Raw genomic sequence first — 24,661 nt, 5'->3', positions numbered from 1 at the left:
CTCTAAGAATGGCATGAAAAAAGTTTCTTTCTTCAAAGCAAAAGCAAAAAAGATAATAGAAAAGATCATGAAAATAAGAAAAAATGTTCCTTAAAAGTCCTTTAAGAAAGAAAGGGAGAGAGAGGGAAAAGGAGACTACATTTCCCAAAGTAAGACAAAGACGAATATTTCTTTTCCCAACTGGTCATGAACAATGTTATCTGCTATAAGAGGGAGAGTCCCCCTTTAACCATGAGGACGGTAAGCATGGAAGACCAACAACTTTGAATCCCTCAAACCACAGCCTTCTGCCAGCTTACTACCTTGGCTCCACCAGAGGTGCAAGCAGCCTGGGAGAATTCTGACTCCCCCTTAACTCCCTCATCTCTATCACCGTTCCTCTTCAGTCCCAAATCAGACTCAAGGATCACTTTTTACATCAAAAAACAGCAGCTGCTCAGTTTTGGGGGGAAGGGGGAGTAAGATGCTTGCATAATTAACTGTCTCAATTAAGTCCAGAGAAGTTTTTGTGTCTTCTGATACAAAAGGCTGGACACTTAAGATGTGGGTGTAATCTGCTAGCTGTGCAACCTTGCTTAAATTATTAAACCTTTCTGGTATGTTCCTGGTCATCTATAAAACAGGACACAAAATATCTGTCCCACCCATCTCTGACAGCTGATAGGAGAAATCAAATGAAAACACATGCAGCAACTATAAAAATGTCATCGGGCATCATCACAGTGTTGTTTTGCTGTAGTTATTATCAGCCACTACCTCTGAAAGCTACAGTTCTTCCTCAGACCACCATTTAGTTGGGTAGGATACAAAGTACAACTTGTGCCCTCTCAGCCCATCCCCAGAACACACCCGCTTCCCCTGTGTATTCAACACACAGTACATATCTGGCCTGAGCCCCTGGTAAGCTACACGTGGTGAATTTTTCTCCTCAGGAAAAGCTTACAGAGAACTCTGGAAAGACAGCTGAGAGCCCTGCTGTCAACATTCCTGCCAATAATGTCTTCCTTTCAGAGTAAGTCCTTCCTGGAGCAAAAGAAAACCAAACTGGGAAGCTATAAAATGGCAAGAGAGAGGAGATATCCGGCCCATATGAACTCCTGGGCAATGATGGGACACTGCTCTTCATCAGCACTCCAAACCAAAGCACCAAGGACACCAAACCACACAGCCACCTTGGGGCAAACACAGAAACCATTCCTTCAACTGACACGGTAAGAGGCTTCATTTTATTGATATGACTGAATTTTCTCATTTCTTTAGCTTCTCAGTTTACCATTTCTCCTGCCCCAACCTCAAGTAACAGATACATTCTAAAAACAAGAACCCTGGAAATCAGAGTCAGGAAAGATAGGGAGGTCCCCCTGACACACTCGCTTCTTTAACTTTTTCTTCTTTTCCAGGGACTTCTGAGGGAAGAAGTCTGTGCTAAGCAACCTGCTGATAGTTATATCTCCCCCAGAGGGATAAGAGGGCATAGCTGAAGGATGCGTCCTCCTCTGGCCTGCCTTCTAAAGCCTAGACTCTTCTGACCTTTGAATCCATTTTTCACAAAACTTTTTGGCCAAGCTGGCTCTTTCTTTGCTAATTTACTCTAAACTGAGCCATTCTGAAAATGAAGGTCAGGAAGTGCTGATTATCTGGAGAAATCTACCCATGCGTGGATCCTTTAGGAGAAAAGCCCAAGGGCTTCTGCCACTAGATATAAAGAAGGAGGAATGAGAGGGACAGTTTATACAGCTCAACTCAAGTCTAACCCCTTATGAAAGGTGGATTTCCTGTACAACTGTTCTGACAAGCAGAAGATTAGGCACTCCATACATTCTGCTTTGGTAAGAGACTCAGACATAAGCGAAATGCCACAGAGAAGCAGACTGCTATACTCAAGGTCTGTGAGGTGGTTGTAGCTGGAAAACAAAGAACTCTGGTTGTGAATCAGACTTCTCAACCAGAGTCAACCAGCATACACAACAGCAGTGTGAAGGTGTGAGGTCTCCATCTCAAGCATCCCAGCATCTGGGTTAACCACTACCGGTCCCATGCAGACAGCTGTGATCCTCTAATCCCTCTGGAGACACACATGTGGCACCCCCTCTGCCTCCTGCAATTCAGGGTTACTAAGATAATGGAAGGAATGCCAGTCCAGCCTGACCTCAATCCCAGCCCCGAAATGTTCCCTAAAAGCAGGGAGCACAAACGGCACACAAGACAAGTGTCTCTTGGGTGCCCTCTTGCTGCCACCAGGGCTTTTCTTGCAAGGTTAAAATGGAGGCCTAGCCTATGAACTGGTAGAGGAGGAAAAGGAGGAGGAAAAAGAGGGGGCCAGGGCACAGAAAAGGGAAGTTATTCCAGTGGTGGCCAATGAATAACATCCAATGATTTATAGGAAGTATAATCCAATAATACAGTAAAATAAAACAGTGTGTGTCTGAGATGGTTTTGATTCCAGGAATTATAAAACATATTTTTTTAAAAAGAGAGAGAGCAAGAGGGAGAGAGAAAAGGGGCGGGGGGAGGCCAGATTGGAGCAAATTGGGCACAGATGGGGGATGCAATGGGTTTCAGTGATGCCCTACCACAAATGTTGCTTCAATTATTCCTCTTCAAGAAACTAGAGTCTATTTCCTTAAATTACAGAATTTTCAAAAAATTAAAATTCTTGGGAGTGTTTGTGGTTTAGATTAACAGTTCACCCTCCAACATCATGTCAGCCAATCAGACAGCCACTGAAGTGTTAAATGCTTAGGCACGTGGAGAAGGCCCCATTTCTCCCTTCCGGCTCAGGAATGCTGCAGAGAGATTACCAATTGTGACATCACTCTGGGAACCACCTATCTCACCACCACCCATCAGTCGCCAAAGGACAATTTTGGACACGGGCCAGGTAAGGAACACACTGTTCAATGAGGGCTGGCTTGCCTGGAACTGTGGCCTTCTTCATCCACGCATTCAATACAGACTTATTGCTAAGAACCCCTCCAAACATCTCTCAAATTTATCCATCCCCAACGACTTCAGTGCAGGATTCTAGGCTCTGCAGTTCCACTGAAGTAGAATTTTTGCAAAGGGCCCATGAGAGGAGGAGATAGATAGAAGTCTCTCCCACGAACAGTCCTGAATTCATAGATTTTGAGATCACTGCAGAGATCTGAAAGTTTAGTTGGTTAAATGATGTAGGAGAATTCCATTTATTTCCCCCTGTGTGAAGGGGGGCAAATGTGACCTCCCATCCTCTGTCTTCCTGAGCTCCAGGGAAAACTATAACCTGGGAAAAGGGAAAAGATGCCTTTTCTCACCGCTGGCTGAGGTTTTTTCCCCCATTTTTACTTGTGAGATGTAGCTTTTAAACAGTTCTACATCTCTTTTTACCACAAGGAAAGCACATTTAAAAATCACGCTAAAGTATTAGTATCATTCTATTCCTGAACGACTGATATTTTGAAAAGAGGACAGTTATACAAGGGTAGCACTGAACACAAACAAAAAATGAATCAGAGGCATCAACAAACAACATACTTTTCAGTAAGGATGTCCCTGTTGCTCTTCAAATCATACTCCTTAGGTACTACGTCTACAAGGAAGGCCCAGGCACAGACTGAAAGGATCCCAACTGCCTTGGGGGCCACAGATCACCTCTACTTCAGGCTGGAATGTTCCTTCTCCACAGAGTCCAGGAACTGACATATGCAAACACCCACCCAGAAGGACATGTCCAAGAAAGAATGGAAAGAAAAATGATGGTCCAGATGTTCTGTAACTTGTAGTGACTGCCAAATCACCAAGACCCCAAGCACCTGGGAGGGCCAGGCAGCATCAGGCCCTCGCTTGCCGGTTTCAGCCAGCCAGGGTTCTGTGGCTGGGTGGCAACTCTGACAGCAAGCAGACTGGCCTGGAGAGAAGTCTTCAGAAGGGCACCAGCTGACAGGACTTGGGGGCTGAACACTCAGGGCTGATTTATCACTTCCTTACTCATAAAAATGTGATTCAAACTGCTGCTGATTAGTGAAGGATTTAAATCTTTACCCTCTCCCCAACCCCCTTCTCTCTCCACCCCCGGCACAGATGCTGCTACTCAGCCACAACACCCCCTTCTTGCCACTGTCCGTGCAAGCACAGCACAGGGGCCCAGAGAAGATGACTCATGTGCTGGGAAATGGAAAAGTGCATCTTCCCACCAACCAGCCCCGCTGAGTGCTCTGCTCACCCCTCTCCCAATGGCAGCCCACACAGTGGGGTCTGGACGGCCGCCTCAACTGCACACCGGGTACTTGGCAGCACGTCCGCAGAGCTCTCTGTCCTACTTGAGTGTTATATCCTGTGGCCCAGGCTGTTTCTCCCTGAAACACCCTTGTAGCTTCTGACCACCTCAGCTCAGACTCCCCTTGGCCCCAGCTGCCTCCCGGAGGTAAGCATCAGGACAAGGCCAGAAATGAGCAATCTCAAGCCCAGGCTCTGACACGTCTTTCCTGGCGAGCAGGCCTTCATTTCAACCAACCATGATGGAGAAGACTCCCGGAAAAAGAACCTTGGCCTCAAATGGGAGAACCACCTATTTTCTTCTTTCTCTGCTCTCGCCACCTCACCTTCCTTTCACCCATATTTTCTTAACCTTTACTTAACAGCAGCTACAAGAAAAGGATTCACTGGTGGCCTATGAAAAGGCCCAGGTATTCCCTTCCATGGAGCCAAAGCTGCTGACAACAGATGCTTCGTAGACAAGAACCACAGGTCCTCTACATTCACACCTTCTGCGACCACAGGTCACTTGAGGCTGGAATGATACCTTGGCAGAGGCTGCAGTTCTGTGACGGGCAACTCACAGAACTCCGTGTTGCTGTTAGAGGTAGGCAGGAAAATAAATAGGAGGGCAGCGCAGGAGGCCCCATCTCCCGAGTCGGGTGAGCTTCCCACCTGGTAGGAGAACCAGCAGAGTAACGGTGAAGGGATCAATCTCCCTCCCCTTAGGACTTCACGGCCCTCCATGACAGCACTTAACAAACTTTATTTCCTCCTTCCTGGAAACCACCACTGCCTCTCAAGATGGCATGTTTCCTCAGAGGTGTTCTCAGGAATAATTAGCCAAGCTCAAAAAGGCACCTAAGCCTCCGCATCTCAACTTCTGCTGGGAATTCTCAGTGCTGTAGGATGCAGCACAGAGAAGAAAATCAGATATGATTGAAAACCCAGGTGGACAAGCAGAGGACCTTGCAGAGAAAGTCCCAGAAGGAGCCAAGTTTTCTTTTCTTCTTCTCGTTTTGTTTTGTTTTTTTTTTTAAGATTTTATTTATTTGAGAGAGAGAAAGAGAGAGAGAGCGAGCGCACAGAGGCAGAGGGAAAAGCAGACTCCCCGCTGAGCAGGGAGCCCGATGTGGGGCTCTGAGCCGAAGGCAGACACCTAACCATCTGGGCCACTCAAGCGCCCCGGGAGCCAAGTTTTCTAGGGAAAGTGTGGCATATACACTCATCAGGGGAGAAACCCACCACCCCCAACACCAGCAAGCTGAGGCATAACCCCCAAGTACAAAGGGGAAGGGAAGTAAATCAACTTCAGAGTGAGAAAGCACTAAGAAAAGATGCAACAAGAGAACTAGTGACACTCTGTCCAGAAAGACAAGGTCTGTTTTACAAGAGAATCTGCACAAGACAATTTCTACTTCTTGGCATTTCAGGTAATAACCTTCCAGCCCCGAGACCAAACACTCTCTGTCAATGCTCTGAAACAATTCTTTGGCAACGTGAACCAAATAAACATGCAAAACAATGTCACCCCCATATTTCCATCAAGTCAAACCACATCATCCTTACCTAAGTGGGGTGGAGGGGGAGGGAAGGGATCCTGGTAACATCCTGGAACAGTGACCTGGTCATCAGAACATTTGAAAATCTTGCCAATCAGCCCCTCCCTCCCTACCCCCCACGTCAAAAAACCCCAGTGTTCAGAAAAGCATTTCAGAATGCACACCAGTAAAATAGCCAAATTCTAGGCCTGGTGATTTTTCTGCTTCCAGCTTGAGTCACCAAAGCTCATCAATTCACTGTTCGTACTCCCTGGCAGGCTCCCACAAGGGATAGCCCATAGGGAACTAGACTTTTCCATAGTGAACAAACAGGGTACATGAGTCCAGAAACAGCTATTCCCAATCCCTGCCAAGCGTATGGTCTCTGCAATGAAACATTTCAGCAATGCCTCTCCCCTGGGAGAGGCTCTGGGTCTGTAGCCTCCAAGAGGCCTTGCTGCTGCCTTTAGCATGGCCAGATGTGCAACAGCATCTCTGGGTTTGCAAATTAAGCTCTATACCCATGATTCCCTCCTTTCATCCCACCCAAGCACTAGAGAGTCATACAGATTTCAGAGAGTAAATTAAAAATCTGAGAGGCAATGATTGGGAAGTGTGTGTGTGCATATCAGGGGGAATGTGTGGTAGCATACGAAAGAAGCTAGATTCAGACTTATCTGTGTATAAAGACGCTAATCATTCCTTACCTTTCAGCTGAGAGTTGTGTACAGCAAACATGTTGATGGTCATAAGCTGCAGCATCCGGGTGCTTCCAATAGGAGGGGGGCTGTGCTGCAGCAGCACCTGGAACTCCTTGAGGACCTTCTCAGCCACCGCAGGGAATGTCTCCATCCTGCAAATAGAGCCAGCTCATTCAGGGAGGCATGTGCCCAAGAGCAACTGGGGTGCACACGCATGTATGCACGCAAACTCTCACCCCCGCCCCGTGTCTCTCTGAAAGCAGACCACTAATGTCTAGGATGTTTTCTTTCACAAACCTTCCTGGTATTCTAAGGTTGTGACCACGTTTAAGAGAAACAACTGATCAGGGATCAGAGATGGAAACAACTCAACCTCTGGATACGTTGCTATGAGTTATGAGGCTTTGGTATGCTATTTCCTAACCTCTGGCAACCACCGGATTCAAGCTGAAATAAAAGTTTCTCTCTGAAACACTCAATTTTTGTGAACAGTGAACAAATTTCCTTAAAGCTCTACAACTTACATATCCCCCAAACTCTCTGGTATGAAAACTGTGTTTCATAAAAAGAGGTTCATGAGGGGCGCCTGGGTGGCTCAGTGGGTTAAGCCGCTGCCTTCGGCTCAGGTCATGATCTCAGGGTCCTGGGACTGGGCCCCACATTGGGCTCTCTGCTCAGCAGGAAGCCTGCTTCCCTCTCTCTCTGCCTGTCTCTTTGTCTACTTGTGATCTCTGTCTGTCAAATAAATAAATAAAATCTTTAAAAAAAAAAAAAAAGAGGTTCACGAATCTAGAGTCTTCACTCAAGACTACTTCAGGAAACCAGACATAGTTCTGCTGCTGTCTTTTGGTTACTATCGCACTAATTGCTCCACCTAGGGATCCCAGACTTGCCCTCGAAGAAACCCTAGACCAAGCGCCACCCCCCCCCCCCGAAAAGATCTGTTTCAGTCTTTCCTGTGTTGCTGTCCTCCTCCCTCTCACAAGCCTCTGCTCATCAGGGTCTGTATGTTTTCAGGCCAGTGGAAATCTAACGCCCTGGCCAACTGCCACTCCCAATACAGGAAGAGCCTATAATGTAGGGAGGGAGAAATCCAGCCACTGACCTAGGGCTCCTAAAGAGAGGTCATTCAAACCACTGCTTGCCAAATGTGGCCACTGAATCCCAAACAGTGGTGCATGCCTGGAGCTCCTTTGGCAGCATGAACAAACCACAGCTCTAGTCCTCAGAAAATAAAAAGCAAATTCAAACTTGGTGCTAGAGAGAGAAACCAAGCACATGGGCCTTAGAGCCATGCCCAACAATTCGTGGTCAGCAAAGTATCTTTTATCCATCCTCTACCCCCCTCCCCACAAACAAACAAACTCCTTGTGGTACACGGGCGGGGGGGGGGGGGGTGAGGAATAGCTCCAGGCTGGATTAATAAATAGCTTCTGGAAAGCCACAAGGAAGGGAATCCTCCTACAAAAAAGTTTCAGTCCTAGAGAAAGGTGCTTCTGGTTTCACCTGAACCTTGGCCCTTTTACCACTGAGTAGTACCGTCCTCATATTCGGAAAAAAACTCCAGAGCTTTCTGGCATCTTAGCTATCTTCATTCCTTGCCCCTGGATGGCAACTCCTATTACTGACCTTCTAGTACCCAGGAGTCATGCCACAGCTATGGGTCAATTACAGTTTATTCTCCAACTCCCTCCTCTGCTGAGCTGTCCTCATTTTCATTGGCATAAAACATGCCATGTATTTGCTTTTTTCCCCAGCATGCCATTTCAAGTGTCCCCCCCTTCCAAAAAACAAGGGAAAAAAAAAAAAAAGAACCTTATTTTTCCTTCCAAAAGTTTCAGAACCATTAAAACTCTTGGTAGGTTTGGAATGGCAGAGAGTGATATGTTTGGGGCTGGAATGGATCCATTTTTCCCCATGGGCTATAACAAAGGTTTCATTTTAAATCTTGACACTGTGCAGCACTCTTTCTGGTTGGAGGTGGGGAGGGGGGCTAGCACTTCTCATTACGAGAATAGCAGTGTTCACTCTGCTTGAAAAGCAGCCACAATGGGCAAGTTTCAGAGCCATGTGTCTCCGTGTTGAAAGGCAGCAGAGAGCCAGCACAGAACGACATGACAGAGGTGTCATGTGGGACAGTCCTGCTTCGAAGCTGTGTCTGAGGAAGCCTCTTCCCTGGGACGGGAATTAAAACAGATCCATTAACTCCCTAGGTCAGACTGAAGTCTCAAATGAGGACCAGGTCAAATATTCACACCTTTTTTTTTTTTTAATTTGAGTTTAAAAAAAAAAAAAAAAGATCCTCCCTTTGCCTTTCAACTAGTTCAACATGACTATAACAAAAGAAAAAATCAAATACTTAAGGATTGAGGTTAGAATAACTTCAACTCTGAGATATGAGGGAAGATGAATCCACTCAGACTAAAGTAGCTTTGTTAGGCAATAAATGAGGGACGTGGAGATGAAAGATCCTTCCTCAAGGCTCAATAATGGGGTTTCTGCTTCCCAGTTTTGTTACTAAAATGCTGATTTGGGCCTCAAACTACCTGTAAGTATTTTTGCATCCTTCTCTTTGCTCCACCCAATATTACAGGATAAATATTATACTGAAATGGAGATAAATACAATGCCCAGCTTATGTTTAGAGTTTTACAAAATTTTTAAAAAAAACACACAACACAGCAATAGCAGTAGCAGCAGAGGAGAGAAAGCATAAAAAGATGGTAATTTATAACAGCAAAAAATTGGAAACAGCCTAAAATGCCTAACAATAGCAGATCATTAAGACGGCACATCCATATAATTGAATTCTATTTATTTTTAATTTTTATTTAAATTCAACTTAACATATAGCATATTATTAGTTTCAGAGGTAGAATTGAGTGATTCATCAGTTAGATCACAACACAAAACACCCAGTGCTCGAATTCCATTTTTTAAAAGTTGTATTAGATTTTTAATCATGTGGGGGAAGTTCAATATACACTGAATGAAAACACTTTTAAAATAGTTTAATATCCTTTGTTAGGCATATTTGTAAAAAAATTAATGTGTGATATGTATGCATAAAAAAGATAAAAATATACGCCAAGTATTAAGGGTGGAGAGTTATCTCTGGACAGTGAGAAGATGGGCAGTTTTTTATTTCTTCTTTATTGGGTTTTCTTAATATTTTACAATGAGCACTGTATGCAGTAAATAGATTTTTCCCTACAACAAATACGTCTGGCTTTTGTATATAAAACATTTATAATTTTAAAAATAAATCAAGACATAAACATTGCATTTTTCACAAGTCAAAGACCAAGATAAATACATCAGTCTTTGAATTCCAAGAGACCTTGAAGCTGTGCAAATAGCGTGACTAAGCAAGCAAGTAAAAACTAAAGCGGTAACTTTAACCAAGGCAATAATGGGAAGCAAAATTATGCTATTTGTCACAAATCAAAAGTCTCTAGGCTGCCGACTTCCCAACCTCTCTCAGTGGAGTCCAGGCGCAGGTCTGATCGGCCTCTCACCAGGAAAGAAAGTGTCTGTCAGGAGCCATACGGGATCCCTGCCTGAATCCTCTTCCTGAGCCTGAGACCTGAGAGGATTCAGTCCCTATCCTTAAAAACTGCAGAAAATACAATCATTTTCAGGATAAGCGTTTTGCAGACTTAAGTGACTGCTTTCCGAAGTTATCTCTAGAGACACCTTGTCTCATTTGAATGGCAGTTTCAAGAAATCGGTCTTTCAGACAACGCTGGGACCTACACGGGGAGTGACTCAGACAGTGACTAACGGGACAGCACCCAACCTCTCAGATGCTGAGGAACACAGCTGGGCTAGATGACATTCTCTGCAGAAAAGAATCAGGCTTCCTAACTTTTTTCAACTTCTTAATTTTTAGGAAAACTGAACAAGACAGGAGCAATCCAGTAGTAAAACAAAAACAAACAAAACTAAACCATGTGACAGGATAAAGATGAGAGAAAAAAAACCATGGTGCTACACAACATAAGGACTAGAATGGACCTTGGACATCATCTATTTAAACTGAGGCTTTGACTTGTTCCTTCTCGAGGTCTTGTAATTAGTCAGTGGTGAAAACAAAACTTTTCGGCACCTGATTCCATCTAATGCTCTGAACCTCTTTTTCCCTGCACACAGAGGAGGGAGACTTGTGTTGCACACAGTAGGCATTCAAGCAGATACAGATGCGATCTGGAACACCTGGCACAGAGAAGACACAGGCCCAGAGAGCAAAAGCAACCCGGGGCTTTTCTCAAAAGGCAGGCGGGACAGAGGATGTGTCTTCAGCTGCTCCCCATTACAATCTCCTCACTCTTAATTCGTTTTCAACGCCTCCCACATTTCACATCTTCTTGGTAATTAGGCAACAGTCCATGTTGTTGTGTGTGGCTTGGGCTCACTCCTTTTCTAGTCTTACAGACTACTATGCTTTTTTTCCCCCAATAGAAGTTACTGCTGTTCCTGCCTTCCAGAATAAACATGGGGCTCAATTCTTTTACTTCCAGGAGAGCACAAGAATACTCATCAAGGGGCTGGAGTGCCTAGAATTTACATATATTTTCCTCATGTGAACACAACTGTAACTCATTTCTTATGAAGGTGAAAGTAGACTAGCCTTATTTTTTTGCCAACAGAATATGTTGTATGTAGGAATGGAAGACGTCCTGAAAAATAATCTGGACCACAGCAAACCACCTCTGACAAATGAGATAATCTATTCTTTTTCAAAGACTTCCAGAGAAGAAAATTCCCAAACATCTTCCCTCTGTGAAATTTTCTTACACCTAACCCAAATCTCTTCAGCAGCAACATAAGCCTATTTTTCTCTTACTGTCATCCCATAGAAATCAAAACTATCTGGTTATGACTCTTTTGTATTTAAACACAGGTTACCCCACAGCTATCTCTAAATAGACTTTTTTTTTTTTTTACCTTAACTTTCTGTGTGCGCTTTTTTTTAAAGATTTTATTTTTAAGCAATCTCTACACCCAACGTGGGTCTAGAACCCACAACCCTAAGATGAAGAGTCACACGCTCCACCAACTAAGCCAGCCAGGTGCCTCTAACTTTAATTTTGTTGAGATTAAATTTTTCTCTCAGAAATAATTTTCTAGCTTTTTAATCATTATTGTGGTTCTTTTGCAATGTTCCTCCAAAATATTTATAACTATGAGGATTTCTTAAAGTGAACAAACTTAAGACTCTACCTAACACTTAGACCTAACAAAAATATATCTTAAATATTCCTACATTCTAGACCAAGATTTAGAACTTCTTTAGCTCTCTACATCTCTAACAGAACAGTGGTCCCAGCCAGGAGCAATTCCGTCCCCCAGGGAACATTTGGCATTGTCTGTTGACATCTGTAATTGTCATGACTGGTGGGGAGAGGCAGAGAGAGCACTGGCACGTAGTGGGGAGAATCCTGTGATGCTGTTAAACCTACAACACACAGGACAGCCTCCAACAATAAAGAATCATAAGGCTCAAAATATCAACAGTACAAAGGTTGAGAAATACTGACTCGGAACACCACAGTACATGAAAATTTAAAGAACACAGAAAAGGGGAAAAAAAGTAGAGAAATACAGAGTGGAAAGGTAGTAAGGTAGTAAGAAAGATTTTTAAAATGAGAAAAAAGATAATAAAGAGAAGAGGAGCCATAGTTCCTATTTTAAGTGCAGCCTAGTAGTATTTCCTGCTATGATGAGTTATTTTATAAAATGACCTTGATAATAACATTTTGCCCACCTTGTAGCTACAGCTTTACATGACTCACCAGTGATTGGCCTGGGTCTACTATAACCTACTACAATACTAGACCCTTCTCTCTAGTCTTTTACAATCTGTCCATTTCTTATAATGACTTATTTATTCATACAGCAAATATTTACTGAGTACCTACTATATGCTAGGCACTGGGGATACAACAGTGTTGAGCAAAAACTTCTGCCAGGGTAGAGCCTATGGGAAGAGGGGATGAGGGAGAAGAGGATCTACTGACACACCTGATTTCCTTTTCCCAAGTGAATTACTTTACACTTAGTTCTCCCAACAGAGATGCATCTGTTGGCACCACTCCAAGTTTCCCAAGTGATTTCAAAATCACTTGTGCCGGCCATCACTGTCACTCTTGTGCAGGCTGATGACAAATGAGTATGTAACAAGCATACTTTCTAGTTAACCATGATTTTTTTTAACAGTGTTTCTTGAAGCAGGACAAAGCCTTTCTGCTTCTCCCACTAAGGAAAACTTCTAGAGCATTACAGATAAACTCAAAAGGCTATAGCAGAAAGTGAAGGAAACACTGACAACAATGGGGGATCTATAATTCAAAAGGTATAACTCAAAGGGTAGTTCATAATAAAACCTCCAACTCAGAAAATATGAAGACGCAGATGAAGACCCACGGAAGAGCACGCTGCCACTTACTTGTCTCCTACACTATGGAGGCACTCAGCACACCTCTAGCCTGGTATAGTCATCAGGCTTTAGGATCACTAGTTTTATACAGTGAGGAAAATCTCTAATCCATGAAAGGAATACTCAAGACATGATCTCTTTCCAGGGATTTAATGGATGAAGTAACAGGGTTTTGCACACACCATCCTCCCTGAGATTTTTATATAAATCCATGGCGGATGGGGAAACCAAAGAGAAGTCTTAGCATTTACAGAGATCAGCAATATGGTGCAGGAACCTGAGCAGAGAAGAAAGGGGTATGGTTCAGAAGGATGAGAAAATGTGAGGGGAAAGAAAATGTTACTCTTCTCTTTAAAGGGAAAATTAGTGGACAGCATTCTCCCCAAGAAGGACCCCTGGTAGGTGTACCCAGGGATCGAGTATGACTTCCTTAAGGAGCTCAACAGAGGCTGAGCTGTAAGGCAGAGGAAAGAGAAATCAGTGGGATTAGAGGTGGGGGTTGGATGTTTAATAGGGGGTTTTAACGAAGATAGAGAAAGAAGAGACAGATGGATGCAGAATAATATTTCCCAAACTTCATGAGCAGAATGAGTGAAGAGAAGGTGGAGGCCTCTAAGAATTCACACCCTGTGCCCTCAGTTACAAACACAGTCTAGTTGCTAACAATATTAAATTCCAAAATGACTTGTAATGTAGGAAAATAAAATAAACATCCTGCACACTTACCCAATCCGGGTAAACAGCTTCCCATGGGCATGGAGAAAACTGAGGATGAACCTTTTGTTCAGCTGCATGGGAAAAAGAGAGAGGAGAAAACAATTAAACTTTCCCCAGTTTCCTGTGACTGAACAGAGTCCCTAGTGACACAATAACCTGGCCAGGGTCTAAGGGGTGGGCACTAGGGATGGGAACCAAATGAACATGCCCAAAGTCTCACACAGACCCAGGGCACATGCCCAACAGCTGCTGATCAGCTGAGCCAACATGACAGCAGGCTCGGTGAGTGGATAGCACCCTCTGCTGGCAGTGGTGCCCGTGTGCAGGGAATATAGTGTTGATCACTGGCAATCTCAGATCTAGGAGTCATTCTGCCCCACAAAGATGGGAATGAAACAATGACAAGGATAGGGAAAATGCTCTGATTCTGTAAGTCCCTAATCTTATTTATAAGCTATTTTTCTACCTAGCAGGACTCTGTAACCATGGAGAGGGTAACTCAACACTAACCCATCAAATTGTACTTCTCCAGCTTTTAAAACAAAAATTCAAGTTCTAGGTCTAAAGCTGAAAATTCCAGTGTCTATAGGGGCCAGGTACAAAATAGGTTACTGGGGACAGTAGCGCTCAACGGCTGTTCCACTCCAGTTCTGTTCTTTGTAGGCCCAGGATCATCATCTCTTTCCTTTCATTTTCCCCCTTTTAAAGAAAAGCTAAAAGCTAGGTTTTTATATGAAAACCTCTGGCTTTTTTTAATGTTGGCTACATTATGGGAATGTAATGGGAAAAGTTAAGACTTTGAGCAAGCCAAAAACACACATTTGCCAGCCACATCTGGCCCACAAGCTACCAAATTTACAATTTTCAGTTCAAGGTTCCACAAAATCTACTTCTATCAAAACCAAGGGGAAAGATGACTGATCAAACCAAGGGGTGGGGGTGGGGGTGGATTCGACTCAAAGAAAGTGGAGATAATCTAAAGACCAAACCTTGTTGTCATCTTGCCTGGTCTCCTAGAATCAAAATGCTCAGGGCCCAGTAGTCAAACAGAAAGAAGGGTAAAGAATCTTCATCTCAGGAGGGTGCTCAGAGCAAGAAATAGTCCAGCACCTCTGGATCCTTTGCCCAGTAAGAAAAACTCTGCTGGTTTATGCTCTTGCAAAAGAGAACCGATCAAATAACAGCAGTTCCACCTATTTCATAAGGAACTGTGTGGGTAAAGGAGTGTACTCACACCTCACCATAACTTCAACAACAAACTCTACATAAAAACTTTAATTTTTATTTATGCTTAAACAAATTATATTTAATCAGCAATACTAGATCAAGCATTGATCTATAGACGTAAAAAGCTCAAGATACTTCATTGATGGTAACCTATCTCTACAGTGAGGCAAGTCAGGGCCAGGAACGCTGGGTTCCATGAAAAGAAGGGAAACTGCTAAAAAACAAAGGAACTGGTGTGAAATAAACTGCCAGTGACCATATCACTGTTAGTGGCAAAACCTGGGCTAGAATGCAAGTCTCCAGATCCACTAGTAGAGGAAGGTGGTGAAAAACATGGACTTTCCTATCAAATCTCTGCAACTTATCTGCCGTGGAATCTCAGGCAACTGATCTAACCTCCCTACGTTTTCGTTCTACACAATGGGGATAACAGTACCTATATGTTACTGGATTGGTGCATGGCATAAGGTAAGTAAAAACATGCTTACATGTTGCAAACACTTGGCTGTTAGCTGAACATTCTCTCCCAATGAATGATAAAGCAAGTGGTAAAATGTTAACAACTGAAGAATCTGAGTAAAGGATATACAGAATTCCTCGGATTATTCTTACAACTTTTCTACAGATATAAAATTATTTCAAAATAAAAAGGTAAAAATGTAAAAAGTAACAGTTTTTTAAAAAGGTAAAAATGTATATATTCTCTCTCTATTCCTATTTTAGCTTAATTATCCCTTTCCCACAGCTATCAATCATGAACTAGTTAACTCACCCATAACCAGGAGGAATGCTGGTTACATTTATATAACAGGTAGGCACAGAATGATACTAACCCACTTCATTCAAGCCAATTAACATTCCCCAAGCCCTAAGGCAGCTCAGAAATTTAAGCAACTTAAACCAGCAAATGGCAGAGTTAGACCCTGAACTCAGGTCTTGTGGTTCCAAAAAAGTGTTTCTTCCTTTGTACGGCAAGTATCACAGGAAGATAACTGATGAGATTATTCATAAAGGAAGGGATGATGAGGAAATAAGAGTAACTAAAAAGCACTTCAGTTTTACTTCTAAGTTTTCCCATGAGGTAGGAAACTCATACTGTTATGACCTACAATACCTCCTGGATTAAAATTAAGAGCACCAAGAAGCTTTTTTAATACTGTGGTTCTATCCAGGTGCCTGGGTGGCTCAGCTGGCTGGGTGTCAGACTCTTGATTTCAGCTCAGGTCATGCATGATCTCAGGGTCGTGGGACAGAGTCCTGCATGAGGCTCTGTGCTCAGCGTGGAGTCAGCTGGAGATTCTTTCTCTCCCTCTTCCTCTGTCCCCCCACACCCCGTCACCCCACTCAAGCTCTCTCTCTCTCTCTCTCTCTAAATACATAAATAAATAAAATCTTTTTAAAAATTACTGTGGTAGGGGCGCCTGGGTGGCTCAGTGGTTTAAAGCCTCTGCCTTCGGCTCAGGTCATGATCCCAGGGTCCTGGGATCGAGCCCTGCATCAGGCTCTCTGCTCAGCAGGGAGCCTGCTTCCTCCTCTCTCTCTGCCTGCCTCTCTGCCTACTTGTGATCTCTGTCAAATAAATAAATTTTTAAAAAATCTTAAAAAATACTGTGGTTCTACCTATACTTCCCAAAGACCCTTCCCTTAGGATGGTAGATGAAGCCCATGGAACTACCTCAGTTAATACCTGTCATTATCATACTTCAACTGTATTTAGCAGAAAGTAGATTTCAATGCATTGTTTTTCAACTAGTGAGAGTGAAGGGAATCCTAGGGAACTTTTTCAAACTGTACACACATTCTCCCTGACCTTGGTTAATGAGAACCACTGTTTTATTTTTAGTCTGAAAGTCTCTGTCACCCTAAATATGTTTCTCTTTATCGTCAATACTCAAGTCAGAGAAAAGCTAAAAATGCAGATGCATTATAGAGAGAGGTAAGGCATGTTGTATTGAGGAAACAGATTTGTTACACATTGATCAAATGGGCCTAAGCAACACTGTGTGTAATACTCCAGCCTAATTTTTGGAAAACAAAATTTTGGATACCAAGTCCACAGTAGGAAAGTCTTAGTCTGAACCTCCTCCCTCTCCAACACATCACCTTGTACTGGCTTCCGTTTTGCTGACTTTTTGGTTCTTAACAATACACTCAGATGGGCTCTCTGCTCAACGGGGAGCCTGCTTCCCCCTCTCCCTGTGCCTGCCTCTCTGCCTACTTGTGATCTCTCTCTCGCTGTCAAATAAATAAAATCTTAAAAAACAAAACAAAACAATACACTCAGATGGTCTCACTCAAGTACAGAAGGAAATGTTACTCTTTGAATGTGAGACTATCTGCCTCCACATCTTCCTCACATATTTACATACTGTTCACCAGAAACATTTAAAAATGCTTCTTGGGTATACCCTGACAGGCAAAATTAGAATTATTAAGGGGCTCTTGTCTCTTTAGCTCAAGTCCAAAACCAATTCACTATGGACTCCTGAGTCTTTTATAAACCATCTAAAAGCAATGACCCAAAGAGACATTAATGGCAGTGGGCAGGTGGGTAGGTCTCTGGACCTTCACAATAAAGTCTGTCCTGCCATTAACTTCAGAATTATGAGTGAAATGGTTTGGGCTGTTCCTCAACTATAAAAGAGAATTTCCACCATTGACACCACCTACCTCAGAGCTGAAAGAATAAAATGAAATAATACAAATTAGAACATTTGAGGAATAAAGGTCTTATGGAAGCCCTGGTAACTGTCACTCAGAACTGCCTAAATGCTTTGTGAACTATGGAGCAAGGAAGGGGAGAGAAGCTGTTCAGAGGCAGCAATACAATACAGGAGGTAAGAATTCTGAAAATATACCCAATTTCAATTCCTAAATAGTTGCTCTTCCTTTTGAATAGTTGTGTGGAAAACTGAATTTCTGAGAAGTGAATCATTTTAAAGACAGTAAGAGTACTCAGCATTAAAAGAAATTTCAGGGGCGCCTGGGTGGCTCAGCGGGTTAAGCCTCTGCTTTCGGCTCAGGTCATGATCTCAGGGTCCTGGGATCGAGCCCCACATCGGGCTCTCTGCTCAGCGGGGAGCCTGCTTCCCCCTCTCTCTCTGCCTGCCTCTCTGCCTGCTTGTGATCTCTCTCTGTCAAATAAATAAATAAAATCTTTAAAATAAATAAATAAAAGAAATTTCAGTGTGTATTTTTACAGTATTGTGGATAGCATAAATTGTCATTCTCTTAATTTATCCATCTGGAGCACCTCTATAGATATGCCAAGTATTTAAAACAAAACAAAACAAAACAAAAAACTATGTAATTTTTTAAAAGATTTTACTTATTTATTAGAGAGATGGAGAGAGACCACAAGTAGGCAGAGCAGCAGGTAGAGGGAGAGGGAAAAGCAGGTTCTCTGCTGAGCAGGGAGCCTGATGCGAGGCTCAATCCCAGGATCCTGGGATCATGACCTGAGCCGAAGGCAGACGCTTAACCAACTGAGCCTTCCAGATGCCCCAAAACCTCGTAATGTTTTAAAAGGGGGGCTCTAGGGGCACCTGGGTGGCTCAGTCGTTAAGCGTCTGCCTTTGGCTCAGGTCATGATCCCAGGGTCCTGGGATCAAGCCCCACATCGGGCTCCCTGCTCAGCGGGAAGCCCCCCTCGCCCTCTCCCACTCCTCTGCTTGTGTTCCTGCTCTCTCTCTGTCAAATAAATAAATATTAAAAAGAAGGGGGGGGCTCTATCCTCTTATATAGGAGCCAACATAGGTGGAAACCCAAATTCCAAATGGTACCTGTTAGCAAATGTTCAGGACTTTCAGAGCATGCAATTAAAGCCCATTTGCCATCTCCCTAAAGCACTGAGCTCACAGAATGCAGGCAAATGTGAGCACAGAGGTGATGCTGCCCACTTTCATCCCTGTGCTCCTCCCATCCCAGGCACAATCAAGAACAAACCGACAAGACAGGGTCCCCACTGCTAAAGAACTCGCAGTCCAAGAACAAAAGACAAATAATATCCCAACTTACCAACTCCCCATTTATGCTCCAAATCCTAAGACAAGGCCTATTGGCTAGGAAGGTGTCAGGGGGCATTCTATTTCCCTTATTGTTACTATCCCTCGACAAGGGAAGTCTTTGGAGAATGCAAGATCTAAGGAGATTATAAAGAAAGTGAAGAAGGGAGTCCTTGTACACAAATGTGGAAACCTATCAGTAAGTTAGTAATGGAACAATCATTTAGTAAAGGTAAAAATTATTCATGATTGGAGGCGCCCAGGTGGCTCAGTCAGTTAGTCTGCCTTTGGCTCAAGTCCTGATCTTGGGGTCCTGGGATCCAGCCCCACATCAGGCTCTAGCCACAGCAAGGAGTCAGCTTCTCCCTCTCCCTCTTCCCACCCCTGCTTGTGTGTGAGTGCGTGTGTGCTCTCTCTCTGTCATAAATAAATAAATAAATAAATAAATAAATAAAATTATTCATTAGACTTTCAGTATTCCTCCTCCTTCCAGGATACACATAAAGAAAGAAGTACACGGGCACCTGGGTGGCTCAGTGGGTTATAGCCTCTGCCTTCACTCAGGTCATGATCTTAGGGTCCTAGGATCAAGCCCCACATTGGGCTCTCTGCTCAGCAGGGAGCTTGCTTCCCTTCCTCTCTCTCTGCCTTCCTCTCTGTCTACTTGCGATCTCTGTCTGTCAAATAAATAAATAAAATCTTTAAAAAAAAAGAAAGAAAGAAGTACAGGCAAGCCAAGTAGTATGATTCAAATGCCTCATAGGAAGACAGAGCAAATCAAAAATCAATCCTTCCATTTCTTACTTGGGCCAAACCAAGGTTGAGGTAGAGTAGGGACAATGATTACTTCTCACCTTTAGTTTCTCCACCCCTGAACTGTTCTGGGCAAAATGACAGCTCAATTAGTTCTAATTAAGCCCAAGTTCCATATAGAGATGTCCTACTTAGAGAGCTGGATCTGAGCCATGTGAACTCAAGTGTAAAACGTGCCTCTTAAAACCACCTCTTCCAAGAAATGCACCCCTTCAAACAACGGCTCTCATCCTCACACTGCAGCTTAGTGCTGCCTCAACAAAGTTTTACGTTAAAGCCACTTACGTGCTATTACTTTCTTATCTCTCTTTAAAGGCAACAGCCCCGAGGGAAATTAGGCTAAATGTCAAATCAGCAGTCAGGTCCAGAAAACCCAGCCAACAAGCAGAGGGACAGCAGAACTTAGAGTACCCAGCTGGCTCTCAGGAGGGAAACTGGCACTAGGTCTGAGGAAAAGAAGGGACCCTGCTCTATCTCTTCAATGAGGTGGCGGAGTGGTTTGGTGGCAGCCGTCTTGTGACAGACGCAGAGATGCAGATCTTTGTGAAAACCCTAGTGGCAAAGACCATCACCCTCGAGGCCAAGCCCAGTGACACCACTGAAAATGTCAAAAATCCAAGCCAAAATCCAAGACGAGAAGGGCATCACGCATGACCAGTAGCATCTCATTTTTGCGGACATACAGCTGGACAATGGCCACACTCTCAGACCACAATATCCAGAGATATTGTGCACTCTGCACTTGGTGCTTCACCTGCGAGCTGGCATCACCCAGCCTTTTCTCCACCAGCTGGCCCAGAAACTCAACTGTGACAAGATCATCTGCCATGAGTGTTCTGCTCACTTGCACCCCCGTGTTGTCATCTGCCGTAAGAAATGTGGCCTCACCAACAACCAGTGCCCCAAGAAGGTCAAATAAGGCCCCTCCTTTGCCCACACAGAGGCCTCCTGCCAGAGCCTCAAGGCCCCAGGGGCTCAATAAACTTTCCTTTTCATTAAAAAAAAAAAAAAAAAGGAAAAGAAGGAACCCTGAGTTTGTGACTATCCTGCATTTATTGCTTGTTGTTTACTGGGCAAAGGGATGAGTACAGAATGATATGAACACAGACTGCTGGTCTTAGAATTAAAGACCTGGGTTCAAATTCTGGTTGTGCCATTTATTTACTATATCACTATCAGAAGTCACATCGACTTTCTAAAGCTATTTCTTCAACTATAAAATGAGAAGGGTGAGTGAGATCAATACTGGTAATTCTATAACCCTGAGTGTGTATGCATCACAATAAGACCTTCTGTTAAAAAAATAGGTTCCCCGGTCCTACAGGACCAGAATCTTCAGGGAGGGGGAAGGTGACCGCAAATCAGCATTTTCAAAAGGTCTCCAGGTAATTCTGAAAGGCAATCAGATTTAGGAACCACTGGGCTAGATCAGGGGTCAGCAAACTACAGCCCAAGGGTCAACAGGTAGCATGCCACCTGTTTCTATATGGCCCAGGAGATAAGAATGTTTGTTTTTATTAATATTTTATTTATTTATTTGAGAGAGACAGAGACAGTGAGAGAGAGCACAATTGGGAAGGAGGGGGAGAAGCAGAGCTCTCCGCTGAGCAGGGAGCCCAATGCAGGACTTGATCCCAGAACCCTGAGATCATGACCCGAGACGAAGGCCAAACACTTAACCCACTGAGCCACACAGGCACCCCCCTTTTTTTTTTTACATTGTTTTAATGGCTGAAAAAAAACTCAAAAGAATATTTCATGACACAGAAAAATTGTATGGAATGTAAATTCCAGCATCCACAAATAAAATTCTATTGAAACACAGCCACCCTCACTTCTTTACATCTTGTTTGTGGCTACCCCTACAAAGGCAAGGTGAGTAGCCTCAGTAGAGTGTGTGTCCCAAAAGCCTAAAATATTTACTCTCTGGCCCTTTACACAAAAAGTTTGCTGATCTCTTGGCTAGATTTATAACACTAGGGTCTGAAAAATTTTTCTACCTGCACAACACTTGAGGGCTACCACACACATCTATTGGAAAGAGCAATGACTCTCACAAGCTGACAGGTAAAGAAGGGTAGGGTGGTTCAGTGGGTTAAGCCTCTGCCTTCAGTTCAGGTCATGATCTCAGGGTCCTGGGATCATGCCCCACATCGGGCTCTCTGCTCAACAGGGAGCCTGTTTACCCCTCTCTCTCTCTGCCTGCCTCTCTGCCTTGTGATGTCTGTCAAATAAATAAAATCTTGAAAAAAAAAAAAAGGGTAATGAGGAGGAGGGGAATCACCCATCTACAGCGTTCCTTCCAATTCTAAAAAGCCTACAAAAGTGTGATTCTAACTAAATCTAACTTTTCTTGTCAGCTTTTGAGTAAGCACCATTCTGTTCTATGATAGCACCAAAAAACAACCCCCCCCCCAACAAATGCCGAAAGAGTGCTATTCTCAAAGCTTTTGAACTCAAAAGCCCCGAAGGCTACAAAGAAATATAAACAGGGCTCTCCAGGTTTCCACCTTCAATGCCATTATGGGGCTAAGTGACCAAGTGGAAACAGAACATACCCAAAACCAATAAAGTTTTTACTTAGGCCAGAGGGCCCCTGGACACTTCCCAAAACATCCGTAATCTAGGGAAAGTGCCAGATTAAGGTTTATGAATCCCTATGCTGCGGTCTGACAATCTGTAACAACCAGCTCAAAAGTGCCACCAGCCTGACATCTCAAGGTATACAGAGAAAGAGAGAAAGTTCAGCCAAAGGGCAGCACTGCTGCTCTGACTGGGCTACTTTCTGAATGACTCTTCCTTCTGACTCATCTCTCACAGCGCCTGGGAACTCTCATGCCCATCCACCTGAAAAGTAGGTGAGCTGGGACACCCTGTGTCTGCACTGCACAAAGTGAGAGAGAAGAGGAAATGGCTGAAGCTCCTACTTGGTGATCAGGTGGGTAACCAGAAAAACAGTTCTCCAAAAGCACATACACAAGCTCAAACCCATCCTATAAATGAGTGGGTCGACGGAGTGTGAGGGTGCTGAAGTCATTTGTTCACTCAGCAAAAACTGTCCACCTTCTCCATACAGGACACTGAGTGAACCAAGAACAAAGGTAGAGATGATCCTTGCTCTATGGGTGACGTCATAATAAAGTACCGTAATTAGAGACATACAGGATGCTCTATATTTCCACAGCAGGGGCATTAGAGGATCTCAGAGGAAGAGATCCTTGAGTTGAAACCTAAAGGCTGAGTAAATAGTTGGGTTTGGATCAGGCAGAGGGTATTGCCTATGTGTCACAAGTAAATGAACAGCATGTGTGGTGGTCCCAAGAGTGGTATGTGGTAGACTGGCATAAGCAGGTGAGTGATTCTCCAAGAGGGAGGCTGGAGAAACAGGCGAGTCAAGTTGTACTCTTTAGTTAAAAAGTCTGATCTTAATCAAACTACTGAGAAATGCTGCACAGGGAAGTGACATGAGCAAACCTCCATTTTTGAAAGGACATTCTAGCTACTGTTTAGAAATTAAAAGAGTTGTTTTTGGGGAGGGGGGAGTTGGTCAGGTTCAAATATGTGGAGGCCAGGAGACCAATTAAGAAGCTACTATATGGGGCTGCTGGGTGGCTCAGTGAGTTAAGCCTCTCCCTTTGGCTCAGGTCATGATCTCAGGGTCCTGGGATCATGCCCCGCATCAGGCTCTCTGCTCAGGAGGAAGCCTGCTTTCCCCTCTCTCTCTGCCTGCCTCTCTGCCTACTTGTGATCTCTCTCTCTGTGTCAAATAAATAGATAAAATCTTTTAAAAAAAGAAGAAGCTACTATAATCACTCAATGGCAATGAAGACAGAGAACAGAGGGAAGATACAGTCATTCTACACTCAGACAATCATGATCCCTGTCCCTAATTCCCAGAGGTTCTAGTTCTGAATAACTCCATCTACAAAGACCAGCAGTGACCCAGAACCAAGTATCAGTCTTTAGAAAAAGTCCCAAACCAAATGAAACAGTGATTTCATTTTTAGAGATACTTTGGATATCCTTATTTCCTTTCAATAATTCTAAATGGCCTACCTAGCATGGTGGTTGGTACTTAGTACATACTCGATAAGTAACTGAAGAACATATAAAACACACAGATTTTATAGTGATTAAATAGAATATCGAGGTGCTACACACAAAACCCTCAAGAAAAACAGTGCAGTATTAATAGTAATCTGTAGGAAATAACATACTCATCACTATTTATGAGAATTTAAATCTATTTCTTTTTGGAGGATAATTTGACAAAACCCAGACAAAGGTATTCAAAGAAAGAGTTCCATCAGGAATTAAGCACTCTGATCCTGAGTAATAGCAGTTCCCACTGCTATATTCTGGCCCAAGAGACTGGACAAAAAGAGACCACAGTTAACATCAAAACAAAAGATAAAATCCAGGGCGCCGGGCTGGCTCAATTGGTGGAGCATATAACTCTCGATCTCAGGGGTCTGAGTTCAAGCGCCAAGTTGGATAGGTATAGAAATTACTTAAAAGTAAAACCTTTAGGGGTGCCTGGGTGGCTCAGTGAGTTAAAGCCTCTGCCTTGGCTCAGGTCATGATCCCAGGGTCCTGGGATTGACCCCCGCATCGGGGTCTCTGCTCAGCGGGGAGCCTGCTTCCCCCTCTCTGTCTCTGCCTGCCTCTCTGCCTATTTGCGATCTCTGTCTGTCAAATAAATAAATAAACTCTTTAAAAATAAATAAATAAATAAATAAAACCTTAAAAAAAAAAAGAAAAAAAGCCAAAGTCCTTACAGTAACCTACAAAAGGCCTATCCAATACTCACTCTCTACCCCTGTAGCCTCCTGTCCCTTGAATGTGCCAAGCATCCTCCCAGTTTTATGTTCCAGTCCAAGGGTTCCTAAACTTTATAGCACAATGGAATGGTATACAAATCTTTTGAAAATACAGATGCCTGGCCTCCATCCCCAAACACTGATTTAATCTGCAGGGTGTGACACC

The 24,661-nt window shown here is 43.6% G+C and overlaps 1 protein-coding gene across 1 annotated transcript in view; it reads right to left on the bottom strand.

The window, feature by feature from the left end:
- Positions 1 to 24,661, bottom strand: part of SMG6 (SMG6 nonsense mediated mRNA decay factor) — a 236,751-nt gene that overhangs the window by 174,262 nt on the left and 37,828 nt on the right. Inside the window, exons 9-10 of the mRNA XM_080827352.1 lie at positions 13,641 to 13,702; positions 6,482 to 6,627 (exon numbers count right to left, since the gene is read on the bottom strand). Coding sequence (XP_080683478.1) covers positions 6,482 to 6,627; positions 13,641 to 13,702 — 208 coding nt within the window. The remainder of the gene's footprint in view (positions 1 to 6,481; positions 6,628 to 13,640; positions 13,703 to 24,661) is intronic.

Source organism: Martes martes (genome assembly GCF_963455335.1).
Source record: "Martes martes genome assembly, chromosome: 16".
In the NCBI taxonomy this organism is placed as follows: Eukaryota; Metazoa; Chordata; class Mammalia; order Carnivora; family Mustelidae; genus Martes; species Martes martes.
The sequence above is the reverse complement of the archived record's forward strand: the minus strand, read 5'-3'. Positions and strand labels throughout refer to the sequence as shown.